Here is a 13,256-nt window from a genome sequence, read left to right as displayed (position 1 = left end):
TTTTGCAAAAGTTTTACTGGGACATTTCATGCCTGTCTGTTTAGTTACTGTATACCTATGTCTATGTAGCTACTTTCATGCCACAAAATACTTACTGATCTGGCCCTTCACTGGAAAATATTTGTCAAGCCCAGTTTTAAGCTATCCTCTTATCTTTAATTTTTAAAAGCCAATAATAACAAAGTATTTTTCCCAACACTGAAGTATGCATTCAATATTTTAAAAAATTAATTTAAGTATCTTTTAAGTATCAACTATTCCAGACTCAATATATAATCTCTCAAGGTACCTTTCTACTAAACTATCATTTAAAAATAATTTTAGCCGGTGCCGCGGCTCACTAGGCTAATCCTCCGCCTTGCGGCACCGGCACACCGGGTTCTAGTCCCGGTCGGGGCGCCGGATTCTGTCCCGGTTGCCCCTCTTCCAGGCCAGCTCTCTGCTGTGGCCAGGGAGTGCAGTGGAGGATGGCCCAAGTACTTGGGCCCTGCACCCCATGGGAGACCAGGATAAGTACCTGGCTCCTGCCATCGGATCAGTGCGGTGCGCCGGCCGCAGCACGCCGGCCGCAGCGGCCATTGGAGGGTGAACCAACAGCAAAGGAAGATCTTTCTCTCTGTCCCTCTCTCTCACTATCTACTCTGCCTGTCAAAAAAATTTAAAAAAAATTTTAGAAATGGTATCTCTTATAAATAGAAAATATTACATCACAATTTAATTTCAGCAATAAAGAATACACATTCATATGTGATATTACTTACACAGTCTGGAACTTTCAATCCTCTCACAGTTACATACAATGTTGATGGATAACGATTTCTGGGACATTTTGACCACCATTCAAACACCTCAACAACATTTAACTGGGATCTAGGTTTAGTAGGTGGGTAATACAGCTGCAAGCGAAGTTTTGAGTTGATGTTTGCATTCCCATTGGCTCCCAGAAGCTTAAAATAAGAATTCACATAAAATGTTACCTTCACAGAAAATTAACATATCCAATAAAGCTGACAATATAGTCAAAATCTATTTTAAAAGATTTGAACATGGCATAATTAAAATTCCTTAGATTTGTAAAGCAAAGAACATTGACATAGTTGGTTAAGCACAGTTCCAGATCATTTTCACAAAAGGTAATTCAAATGACTTAAAATATTTTCCTGATAGCTCTCTTCTCAACTGTACAACATCAGACTGTAGGTAAAACATTTACATTAATGTGCCAGAAGTCACTTTGCACAAAGGGGTGATCAATACATATTTGTTTGAAATAATAACAACAAAGATTAAGCGGTATATTTAAACACACATTTTCCATTTGCTTAATATCAGTATTTTTATTATTTAATTAATCTATTTGAGGAAAATTCAGGGGAAGGGAGGGAGGGAGAGGGAGAGAGAGAGGGAGAGTCCTCCCATCCTTTGCTTCTCTTCCCTAATGCCCTTAACAACTACGGCAAGGCTGGGGCTGGAGCCATGAGCCAGGAACCAGTTTTTCTACATGGGGTCAGAAACCCAATTAGTTTAACCATCATCACTGTGTCCCAAGGTCTGAATTGGCAGGAAGTTGAAGTCAGGAGCAAGAGCTGGGATTTGAACCCAGGCACTCCAATGTGGGACACAGGCATCTTAACCAGCAGGCTAAATGTCTGCTCTCAGTAACAGTATTTTTTTTTTTTTAAGATTTATTTATTTATTAGAGAGGCAGAGACAGAGAGAGAGGTCTTCTATCCACTGGTTCACTTCCCAGATGGTTGCAATGGCTGCGCCAATCCAAAGCCAGGAGCTTCTTCTGGGTCTCCCACATGGGTGCAGGGGTCCAAAGATTTGGGCCATCTTCCACTGCTTTCTCAGGCTATAGCAGAGAGCTGGACTGGAAGTGGAGCAGTTGTGACTCGAACCAGAGCCCATATGGGATGGCCAGCACTACAGGAGCAACTTTACCTGCTATGCCACAGTAGCAGTCCCTCAATTTAATTTTTTTTTTTTTTTTTTTTTTTGACAGGCAGAGTTAGACAGTGAGAGAGAGAGAGACAGAGAGAAAGGTCTTCCTTTTTCATTGGTTCACTCCCGAAATGGCCACTATGGCCGGCACACTGCACCAATCCGAAGCCAGTTTTTTTTTTTTTTTTTTCCAATTTAATTTTAATTATTTGAATTCAAACAGCTATATGGGATTTGTGTCTACCAAAACAGACATGCAACTCCAAGGTCATAAATTTGGGAGACTGGGCAGATGGTAGCAGTACTACCTACCAATTTAGTGGAGAGAAAAGGGGAAAGAAAGAATTTAAAATATATATGGGTCATGTAGTGAAATGTCCATTAGGTAACTGCATTTATAAATCTAAGATACAGAAAAAAAGTAGATCCAAGAAAGTTAAGAATGAAACTATGAGTAAGACTGATATTAAAGAGGTAGGTAGAAGGCCATAAAAGATCTGAAAGAATTGCAAAAGGAAATCAGAAAAGGATGGTATCAAAAAAGCTAAGGAAACAGAGTGTTAAGACAGTAATGTACTAAATACACATAAAATAACAACTGAAAAATTCAGCAAACAAAAGTCATCAGTGATATGGCTGGAGATGCTTTAGTGCACAGAAAAAACCAGACTGTACTGAGATTAGGAATGATGCATCAACAAGGAAACAAAGAATACAAAAATATAGCCCATCTTTTCTCTCAACCCCCTAGTAAAGGATGTACGGCCAATGGGGGTTATAAGCTGAAGAGTGATGCGGTGGGTATCAGATGACAGAAGGTGTGAGGGATAGTTTCAAACTGGGTCAAAAAGTTCAGGCACAGGACTGGGGTTGTGGCTCAGCAGGCTGTCCTGCCAGCTTTCCACACAGGAGCCCCAGTTTGAGCCCAGGTGCTGCGCTTCCAATCCAGCTCCCTGCTAATGCTTCTGGGAAGGCAGCAGACGTCCCAAGTACTTGGGTCCCTGCCACTTACATGGGAGACCTGGATGGAATTTCTGGCACCTGGCTTCACCCTGCCCCAACCACAGCCCTTACAGCCATCTGGGGGGTGAACCAGCAGATGGAAAAATCTCTTTCACACACCCCCATCATTCCCCTCCTCTCTCTTTGACTCTGCCTTTCAATCTGATACTTTAAAAAAAAAAAAAGTTCCAGTATAGAGTATTAATCATTACAGACTCCCTTGAAAAACCCTTCTACCATCTGTTCAAAGCTTTATTACTGTGATTCTGTAAACTCTTTTAATATATACCAGGTAATTTAGTGTGTATTAGCATGCTACTTAGAATTAGTTGATAGCTGAGATCCAGTCAAGCCCCTGCCATTATGGTTATTTTATATAATGAAAAGCTCAAACAAATGAGGCTTAGTTATAATTTAAAGGAATGTCATCTGTATGTGCTAAAAGCATTAAAAGTGCCTGAAGGCATAGCTGGGAGCTGGGATCAAGTGTAATTTGAACTACCATAATAACTTTATAATTAATCAAGCTATCCTTCAGAAGCAATAGAGAGGTATAATAAAACATTTGAATTTTAAGTTGATTCATGGCACTTTCTTGCAGATAAATTTTTATCCTAGTCACCTTTTCTCTACATTTAATTCTCTCACTAGATATTCACAAGCTTTCTGTATGCCATTAAAATGCTTGAGAGCTATCAGGTCCTCCTTCTAAAAAACCCTCAGGTAAAAATAAGGCATTGCTTTACTCTAACCCAGGGGGAAAGTGGTCCCCTCCAGTCCTCTGCTAAGACTATAGGCTTGATCTATGCCAGCAGAAGGGACCTAAAAGACAGCCCCCTGACTAACAGATTAAGTTTGGTTCATAGATGGAAGCAGCTTTGTCAGACGGGACCTGCTTCTCAGGGTATACATCAGTTACGGCATGGCACGTTATTGAAGCGTCCTCTGCCCCCAGGAACTTTTTCTCAGTTAGCAGAACTGATCACTTAACCAGAGCTCTAGAACTAGGTAAGGACAAGAGAAAATAACTCCCAGGGGTCTATACAGCAAAAGGGAACTTAACCCGGGGAGGACTGGCAAATAGATTTTACACAGATGCCAGCCACTCTGTCAAGGCTATAGGTACCTGCTTGTACTTACAGACACCTTTACTGGATGGGTAGAAGCCTTCCCAACCAGAACTAAAAGAGCTCAGGAAGTAACCAAAACTCTCCTGAAGGAAGTTATTCCACGCTTTTGTCTCCCAAAATCTTTACAAAGCGACAATGGGCCTTCCCTCATCTCCCAGGTTACACAAGGGATTTGTAAGGCCTTAGGAATAACACGGCCCTTCACTCTGCATGGAGACCTCAGTCTTCCAGTAAGGTAGAAAGAGCCAACCAGGCTCTATGGAAAACATCACAAGTATAGAAATGTGTGCTTGGTAAGAAAGGTTTAGAAGGAAAGAGTGTTCTTGGTAAGAAAGGTTAAGAAGGAAAGAGTTTTTTTTTTAATAAGGAAAGGACATGGTTTGTAAGAATGACTTTATCCTGATGGCTAGTTTACTCTAGACTGGAATGGAAATGATGGAATGTTTCAAGTAAGTTGAAGAAGGTGTGCAGAAGTCACAACAGGTTATGAAAGAAAGAAATATTGGACATGCTAACTGCTGCTTCAGGAGGTATCTGTGCCATGTTCCAGGAAGAATGTTGTCTCTGGGTCAATCAGACTGGACAAGTACAGACCCAAATCTGTATGAAAAGTATGAACTTTTCCTGGATAAAGCCAAACAGCTCCAGGACCAGGCCAAGCAGGGCTGGGATTTCTGGCCTGACATCTGGTCATGGAAATCCTGGCTATTTCCTCTCCTTGGCCCAATAACTTCTGTAATCTTGCTGCTTCTCTTTGGACCATGTATTTTTAATGCCCTTGTTTGTTTTGTCTCTAACAGACTAAAAGCTGTCAAACTCCAAATGGTCGTCAGACAAGGCTTCCAGCCCATTCCACTGGACGACCTGAGCAGCCCTCTGGACCAAGCAGGACAGTCTTTCCAAGGCCACTGTCACACACCATATGACAGATAGCAAGAGGAAATACCCAAATCCCCCTCGACACCCACATGCCAGCTTCGAAGAAGTTACAGAAAACGGAACTCCACCCATAATCCCAAAGAAGAATTTTGGGTATTCCCTCTTGAGGGGGGAATGTTAGGTAGGAAGTTAGGTATGAGCTTATGTGTGTATGACAAAGGCCTAAAGAGAAGACTTCTACGTCCAGCATATGCATCTACATCTCAAAGTCATCCCGATAATGTTTCAGGGGCAGCCCAGTGTTCACATCCTGCCCTGCCCCCTTCTACCTGATAACCTGCCAGGTGGGGGTCCCCGCCCCTTCTGCCTGACAAATCTTCTACAATTTCCCAGATGCAGCCCAGTATCTGCATTTCAAATACCCTGCTCCGGATCCCCATTCTCTAGGGGGTCCTGCTCCTCTTCCTCTGAACCCAGGATGGCGCCAGCTAGGCTTCCTCCTGTCTGATACCTTCAAGGGAAAACTCAGATAGGAGCTTCTTAATATTTACAGCCATAAAATCCTTTGTTTCAGGAGGAAATGTGTGAAGACAGAGACCCATCTCCTTAAAAACCCCCGGCCTCAAATGGACAGCACGCTCAGCCCTCTGCCTCTATGCTGAGTCGCCCGCCTGCCTGGCCAGGTGTAATCTCTCCACTCAACCATGTAACCTTGCTCCCTCCCATGTCTGAGCGACTGCACTCTCTCTCAGGTCCTCTCTGGAGAGGTGCCCATCCATTCTTGCGGATGTCCCTACCCCAATAAACTTTGCTACTTCTACTTTCCACTATGAAAAAAAAAAAATGCTTGAGAGCTGGTGATACTATGGAATTGAGAGTATCAATGGAGTGATATATTAAATGCAGAGATCTTGTAAAATAAGAACTAAAATGTTCAACAAATTTAGCAAAAGTAAGTTACAACTGATTCTGAAAATGAAGGGTACACATTCATATTATAATAAGGGAAGCACACAGAATACCTTACCCTTTATGGTGGAGGGAGGGTTGGGATAAAGGAGAATTCTTGATTGCCATTTCTGCTAAAGGCTTAAGATGGATAAATAAATTAAAAACCTGTATAATACTTGTAAGTAAAAATGCTATGGAATACATTATTGTCTCCTAAGTACAATAGATACAGTAAACACTGCAGGTCTGCACAAACAATAGCACAGAAGGAATCAAAACAGTTTCTTAAAAAAGCCACAAGAAAACAACGTTTGCCACTGTATGGGAATTTTGGTTTGTTTTTCCTCTAAATTAGTATGGGAGAGGGTTTAGAAAAAGGTCTATATGATAGAATGCTAACATTAAATACTGCATCAACTGGGCCAGGTTGATACAAGACTCTAACTACATCCCTATTAAAGTTTCTCACTAACCCCCAGTGTGGATTAAATTCCTTAACTGGGTTTTTACAGCATCTACTCTACAGCACATGATCACGTAGGTAATATACTTACATATAATCCTAATCAGGGCAATGTAGTGCCGAATTTATCTATGAATGCTCTTTATTTGGCAGACTGCCTTGCATTTCAGAGACATTTAATAAATATTTGTTGAATGGATGGTTGGACAAATGAAAACATTTTTGTAAGATGGTAAAAAATGGAATAATTACTCAAAATTTTCACAATTCAAATTTGGATTTGAAGTCAGAAATAAAGGATACGAGGAATAAACATCAATCTATCCATGTTTTTCATCTCTTCCAAGTTGAAGACACAGCCATTTTGCACTGGACTACTGCAACTATTCCCTAACTTCATTTTCTAATACCTACATTTGCTCCCTCTCTAATCATTCTCCATATATTAGGGTAATCATTCTGAAATATAATTCAGATTACTCATCCTTTTGTTTAAAATGTTATCATGGGGCAAGTATTATGGCACAGCAGGCTAGGGCTAACCTGCCTTTTGCAATGCTAGCATTCCATATCAGACTGTCAGTTCAAGTCCTGGCCACTCCACTTCTGAGCCAGCTCTCTGCTAATGTGCCTGGGAAAGCAGCAAATGATAACCCAAGCATTTGGGTCCCTCCAACCTATACAGGAGAGCAGGATGGAGTTCCTGGCTCCTGGCTTCAGTCTGGCCTACTTTTGGCTGTTTCTGGCATTTGGGGAGTGAACCACCAGATGGGAGATTCGCTCTTAGTCTCCTGTTGCTATTCTGCCTTTTAAATATATCAATAAACGAATCTTTTTAAAAATAAGATAAAATTAAATAAAATGCTATCATAGCCTGTCCTTGCTCTTTAAAATTCTGTAATGGCTTCTTGTTGCTGTAACAGCTTAGAAGATACTACATAATCAAAACTGCATTCACCTCTTCCTGTACCACTCTGCCCATCAACCTCTGTCCTCCAAATTCAGCACCTTTGTATTGGTTATCCGAGCCAACTTTGCTATTTCCCATATTAAGGTCTTTGCATATGATACCCTGAACCAGGAACTCTTCCCTGTGGTCACCCTCTTGCTAATTCTCAGGTTAGCTGTCTCTCCCTTAGGAAACCTTTCCTTGGCCTCACGTGACCCTTATTTCCATCACCCACCCCATTCCTTTTCACAGTATTTATAAAACTTCTCACTAAACTATATAGCCAATTACTTTTTTGATATGAATTCAAGAAATCTATCTTCTCTATAGAGAACAACAGTGACGAGAACAGTGGCTGATATACAGAGAGGACTTAATAAGTATGTGTTGGGCTGAATAAGGATGGCAGGGCTTCTGTATCTTTTTTTTTTTTAATATATTTTTTTATTTTTTTTGACAGGCAGAGTGGACAATGAAAGAGAGAGACAGAGAGAAAGGTCTTCCTTTGCTGTTGGTTCACCCTTCAATGGCCACCGCGGCCGGCACGCTGCGGCCGGTGCACCATGCTGATCTGAAGGCAGGAGCCAGGTGCTTCTCCTGGTCTCCCATGGGGTGCAGGGCCCAAGTACTTGGGCCATCCTCCACTGCACTCCCTGGCCACAGCAGAGAGCTGGCCTGGAAGAGGGGCAACTGGGACAGAATCCGGCGCCCTGACCGGGACTAGAACCCGCTGTGCCAGCGCCGCAGGCAGAGGATTAGCCTAATGAGCTGCGGCGCCGGCCATTCTTTATCTTTTTTAACAATGAATTTTCAAAGCCAAATAGTATAACACTCACATATTAAGCAATCAATCAATATATGAAGATTTGAATGAGTTAACAATGAACATCATTGCAATCTGCAATCTCACCTTAGATCATTAGTCCTTATATGAAAACAAACTGACTTGGGGAAAAGGAGACAATCAGATTTAAAGATTATTTTAAAAGTGTTAAAATAAGTGAAAAACGTACCTTAAGAAATGCCCAGGCAATTTTCCGAAAGCCACATTCCTGGTTCTGAACCTCAGAGTTATTCTTAATTTCTTCCATACTTAAGAAATCAAGAATCTGCAAATAAATTTTAAAAATTACTTCTCAGAATACTAGGACACCTAAAATTTAATATTATAATTAATATTTTATTATCATTAATATGAGTAAAAATATTTTTATCTTATTTCATGCAACTTAAAGCTGACTCATCCAGTTAGTGAGGGTCCATTTTTCTGGTTATTTTATATCTTATTAATAAATCTTTTATTAAGAGTAATTTTTAGACCAAAGCAAAGTATTAAGTACCTTGAATACATTTCAAGCACATATATAGTAGGAACATAATTCTTAAGCTTGATCATGTTTTATGTTACCAGAGCAGATTTCAAAGGATTATTTAAAAGCTCATGGTTCCATCTCTGGTCCTTGCTTGGATCACCTTTCTAAAGTTGAGGGTTTTCTCTTTGGATAGATATTGGTAATTAGGTTTCTTAAGAGGATTTCTTTCATACCTCTTTCCTGTCTGGATGTTAAAGCTAACTGATTTGCGAAATCTGCAACAGAAACTGTATTCCAGGTATTTGTCATAGGCTTTTACCTAGAACCTAATAATGATTATCAACAGCTCGGTTGAAATACCAAATCTTTATAGAAGACTGCTTAAAAAACAATATGGGTTCTATTCAGCCCTCTATTCTAGACACTGCAATCTCGTTTCAGATATAATATATGCTTAGTTAAAAAACATGATGATAAAGAAAAGCAACTTATAATCCAGACCCACAGATAATTACCATTGACATCTGGTTTGTACATACCTAAATTTTTTTGTGTATTCCTAAATTATGTATGTCACTACTATACTATAGTAGTGTCACTACTATACACTCTTTTTTTTTGCAAATACTATATAGTATATATCTCTTCATGTCAATAAATACACAAGAATATCATCATGTTGATGGTAGCCTGGTAGTATGTGTTATAAATGTAATAAATTTAATAAAAATCATAATCTGTTTAATCAAATCTCTGAAATTTACATACTTTTATCTTCTTAAAATTATGCTATTATAAACAGTGTGGAAATAAATATCCTTGTGCACATACCTACATGGGTCTGTTATTTTTCCCTTAGGGTAAGTATTTACAAATTCAATAACAGCTTTAAGGAATTCTGAACAATACAATCAAAGTTGTCTTCACTAAGTCCTTAATGTGTTGAAATTAAAAAGTAGTCATACAGAAAATAGCACATTATGTTAAAAATTAAGAAGTAATCAAAGTATTTATAAATCTAAAAAATCAAGCATTCTTAAATCTCTTACACTAAAATAAACATAAAGAACATTATAAAAAAACAAATTTCTATGAGGAAGAAAATATTCTTTGAGATACAAATTACAACCTTTTTAAAATATCACAGCTCTCTATACACATCATACCCAACATAATCACAGATGTAAATGGTAGAATATTTTTATCATAAGTACACATGGAAACCTGAAAGTCAAGGATTATCAAAAAAGCAACTCAGGGCCAGTGTTGTGCCATAGTGGATAAACTACCACCTGCAGTGCCGGCATCCCCTATGGGCGCCCATTCGAGTCCCAGTTCCACTTCTGATCCAGCTCTCTGCTATGGCCTGGGAAAGCAGTAGAAGATGGCCCAAGTCGGCCGGTGCCACGGCTCACTAGGCTAATCCTCCCTCTGCGGTGCCAGCACCCTGGGTTCTAGTCCTGGTTGGGGCGCCGGATTCTGTCCCAGTTGCTCCTCTTCCTGTCCAGCTCTCTGCTGTGGCCCAGAAGTGCAGTGGAAGATGGCCCAAGTCCTTGGCTCTGCACCCGCATGGGAGACCAGGAGGAAGCACCTGGCTCCTGGTTTCGGATCGGTGCAGCGCGCCGGCCGTAGCGGCCCCTTGAGGGATGAAACAATGGAAAAAGGAAGACCTTTCTCTCTGTCTCTCTCTCTCTCTCTCACTGTCTAACTCTGCCTGTCAAAAAACATAAAAATAAAAATAAAAAAAAATAAACTGAGTGACTTTGGTAAATCCTGTGTACTCTGCTCCTTGATATTCTTCTTAGAAAAATGATTAGAAGGACAAGCCAGGTCTAAGGCCATCTGTTCCACAGAGCTTTCCCTGACTGCTCTGGTTCTCCACTAACCCTTCACATCTAAGGAGTTTTACACTACTTTTGGTTGTATATTTCATTGTATTGATCTAGGTATGGTTTTTTTTTTTTTTTAATTTTTTTGACAGACAGAGACAGAGAGAGAGACAGAGAGAAAAGTCTTCCTTTTCCGTTGGTTCACTCCCTTAATGGCCGCTACGGCCGGCGCGCTGTTCTGATCTGAAGCCAGGAGCCAGGTAATTCCTCTTGGTCTCCCAAGAGGAGTGCAGGGCCCAAGCAATTGGGCAATCCTCCACTGCATTCCCGGGCCACAGCAGAGAGCTGGACTGGAAGAGGAGCAACCCAGACAGAATCCAGCACCCCAACCGGGTCTAGAACCTGGGGTACCAGCGCCACAGGCGGAGGATTAGCCTAGTGAGCTGCAGCGCTGGCCTATTTATGTATGTTACCTTTACTTATACAGGTGATATACATAATTCTCAGGGAGACTGACAGTTAAATGAGTTTATATTTTGTGAAATGGGTTAAGAATGGGGGGTTGTATTCATTTTGATCAGACTTATCACTGTAATTATGGGACTGCTGTAAGGACTAAATAACATACAGTGGATCAAATGGTTAATGACTAGCACTGGTAAGTGCTCAGCAAACATACTATCACTGCTTAAAAAAAGGCCTCTCAACCTAAATCTCCAAAGTGTATTACAACACAAAATGTATTAATTAAATTCTAACATTACTTTGTTTCATTACTGAACTATGAAAAACAGCTTACATTTGTGCTATTGAGTATTAACTAAAATTTACTTTAAATTGCTCTATTCAATTCATACCTCAAAGAACAGGATGACTTTAGGGCTCTCATCAAAACCTCGAAGCAAATAGGGAAAATTTTCATTGAATATAATTTGTTCTTCCCACTCTGGAAGCCTTGATTTTAATTGTTTAAAATCATATGGCTGTGTCATAATAGGGAGAATATAATCCACAGTCTCTTTCTCATAGTAAGATGAAACAGGCCGTTCACTGTTCAAAGAAAGATACTTCTATTAACACAATTATCCATGATAAATTACAAAAGATGAGGAAAACTTCATAGTGTACAAGGTAAGTCACCCAGAAAAAATGAATAGCCATATGCTACAAATGGAAAATATTTTTTACTGTCCATTTAGAAAATTATAAACTTTGTAAGACTTAAAGATAGAAGTGCATTACTATTGTCTTCCCTTTATTTAATACTAGTTGGTTTTATAAAATTAAATTTTATTATATAGAGGTTATGATCATACCTTCTCCATACATAACTAGAAAAAAGCAATACCTTAAGAATTTTAAATAATCTTGTGATAAAAAGTAAATTTAGTGAAATAAAATGAACACAAAATTGCAACCTCTTTGTCATAATTGTTTTGTACACGAATGATCCTTTTTGGGCAATCTTTGTATTTCTCTTCCCTGTCATCTTACCAAGAAAATAATTTCTTGGAATTCTATTCAATTTATTTTATTTTACTTTTTATGTGGGCCTTCGAGCTGTATTCGCTATAGAGGCAATCTCAGGGAAAAAAAAATCAAGATTCATTTACCTCACCTGCGGTCCACGTAACATATTTTCAAAAGAAAAATATTAAGTTATAAAACTAAAGCATTTATACTACAATTTAAGGTATTCACAACCCAGGTTTATGTCATAAATTAGTTATTAAGCTTGGTAGCACCTCTCCACTATTTAAAATGAATTATTCCCCTCCATCTAAAACAAGTTACTGAATTTAGATGTTCTCTATTTCTTCTGTAAAGCACAAAGATCAATATTAACTGTTTGATGGACATATACAACTAGTAGATTTCTCTCTAACACAAATTCATAGCTCCATCCCCATTCACTTTCAATTACCTATGGCAGAAAAGAGGACTTCTACAGTGGACAGTCTCAACTTCAAGGGTTAGCTATGCAATTTAAAAAAATTACCTATCATCTTTCTTGACATATTGGCCAGTATTCTCATCAATGACATGAATTTTTACCATTGGGTGAGAAATCATAAAATCTGATTTAAGTCGATCAGTTCGGTGAATGTAAACTCCAAGGACAAGGTCATCATCAAGCAAACATTTGGGATAAACTGGGCTGTCTCGGCTTGTTATTTCATGAACACCATCACCATCAATGTCTTCATTATCATCTGAAACTACATTCACAGAAGAAAATCAATGTTATAATTGATTATTTACATAGTTACATTTACATTTAATGAAATCTTAACTTTAAAGAAAAAGAAAATGCCAGATAGTAGCAGAATATATACTAAAGAGTAAAATATCACATTTACTAATTCTTTAAAATTGGTAAGGAATCTTTTATTTTTTTTATCAATGAATAACACAAAAAGAAAAAACAAATCAAGGACAAAAAGTAATGTTATCTGAGTATTTTCTAAGTGGAATATACATTACTTAGTTAATTTATAACCAGAATTTCTGCTTCTGCCTAGGATATAGTAGGATGCAGCATGTCAACATTTCAGATATCAAAAACCGGAAAAAGCCTAATTAATTACAAAAATCTTATTTTAAAGGCATTGGAAAAATACAGAAACAACTGCTACTACATGAACTAAAATTCCAGAGAAGAATCACTCAGAGGTAAGCTAATCTGGACAGAGAGCTGTTTCTGTCTCTGGGGACATCTGCTGACTCAGGGTGGGCTAAGGATCAGTGTTTGACTCAAGCAGGAGGTCACTGCTAGGAGAAAGAGTAACCAGCAAC

At 39.1% G+C, this 13,256-nt stretch overlaps 1 protein-coding gene across 13 annotated transcripts in view; it reads right to left on the bottom strand.

Annotated features, from left to right (window-relative positions):
* Nucleotides 1-13,256, bottom strand: part of AHI1 (Abelson helper integration site 1) — a 231,110-nt gene that overhangs the window by 171,183 nt on the left and 46,671 nt on the right. For all 13 annotated transcript variants that reach the window (XR_011388506.1, XR_011388507.1, XR_011388503.1 and 10 more), the window contains 4 exons: nt 12,460-12,679; nt 11,318-11,510; nt 8,332-8,427; nt 762-947 (listed from right to left, as the gene is read on the bottom strand). Coding sequence is in view for 8 of the 13 variants with exons in the window: in XM_008263550.4 (XP_008261772.1) it covers nt 762-947; nt 8,332-8,427; nt 11,318-11,510; nt 12,460-12,679 (695 nt within the window). In the remaining 5 variants the exon portion in view is untranslated. The remainder of the gene's footprint in view (nt 1-761; nt 948-8,331; nt 8,428-11,317; nt 11,511-12,459; nt 12,680-13,256) is intronic.

The sequence above is a fragment of the Oryctolagus cuniculus genome, chromosome 5, assembly GCF_964237555.1.
Source record: "Oryctolagus cuniculus chromosome 5, mOryCun1.1, whole genome shotgun sequence".
NCBI lineage: Eukaryota > Metazoa > Chordata > Mammalia > Lagomorpha > Leporidae > Oryctolagus > Oryctolagus cuniculus.
Note: the sequence above shows the minus strand (reverse complement) of the source record. Positions and strands in the feature narration are given on the sequence as shown.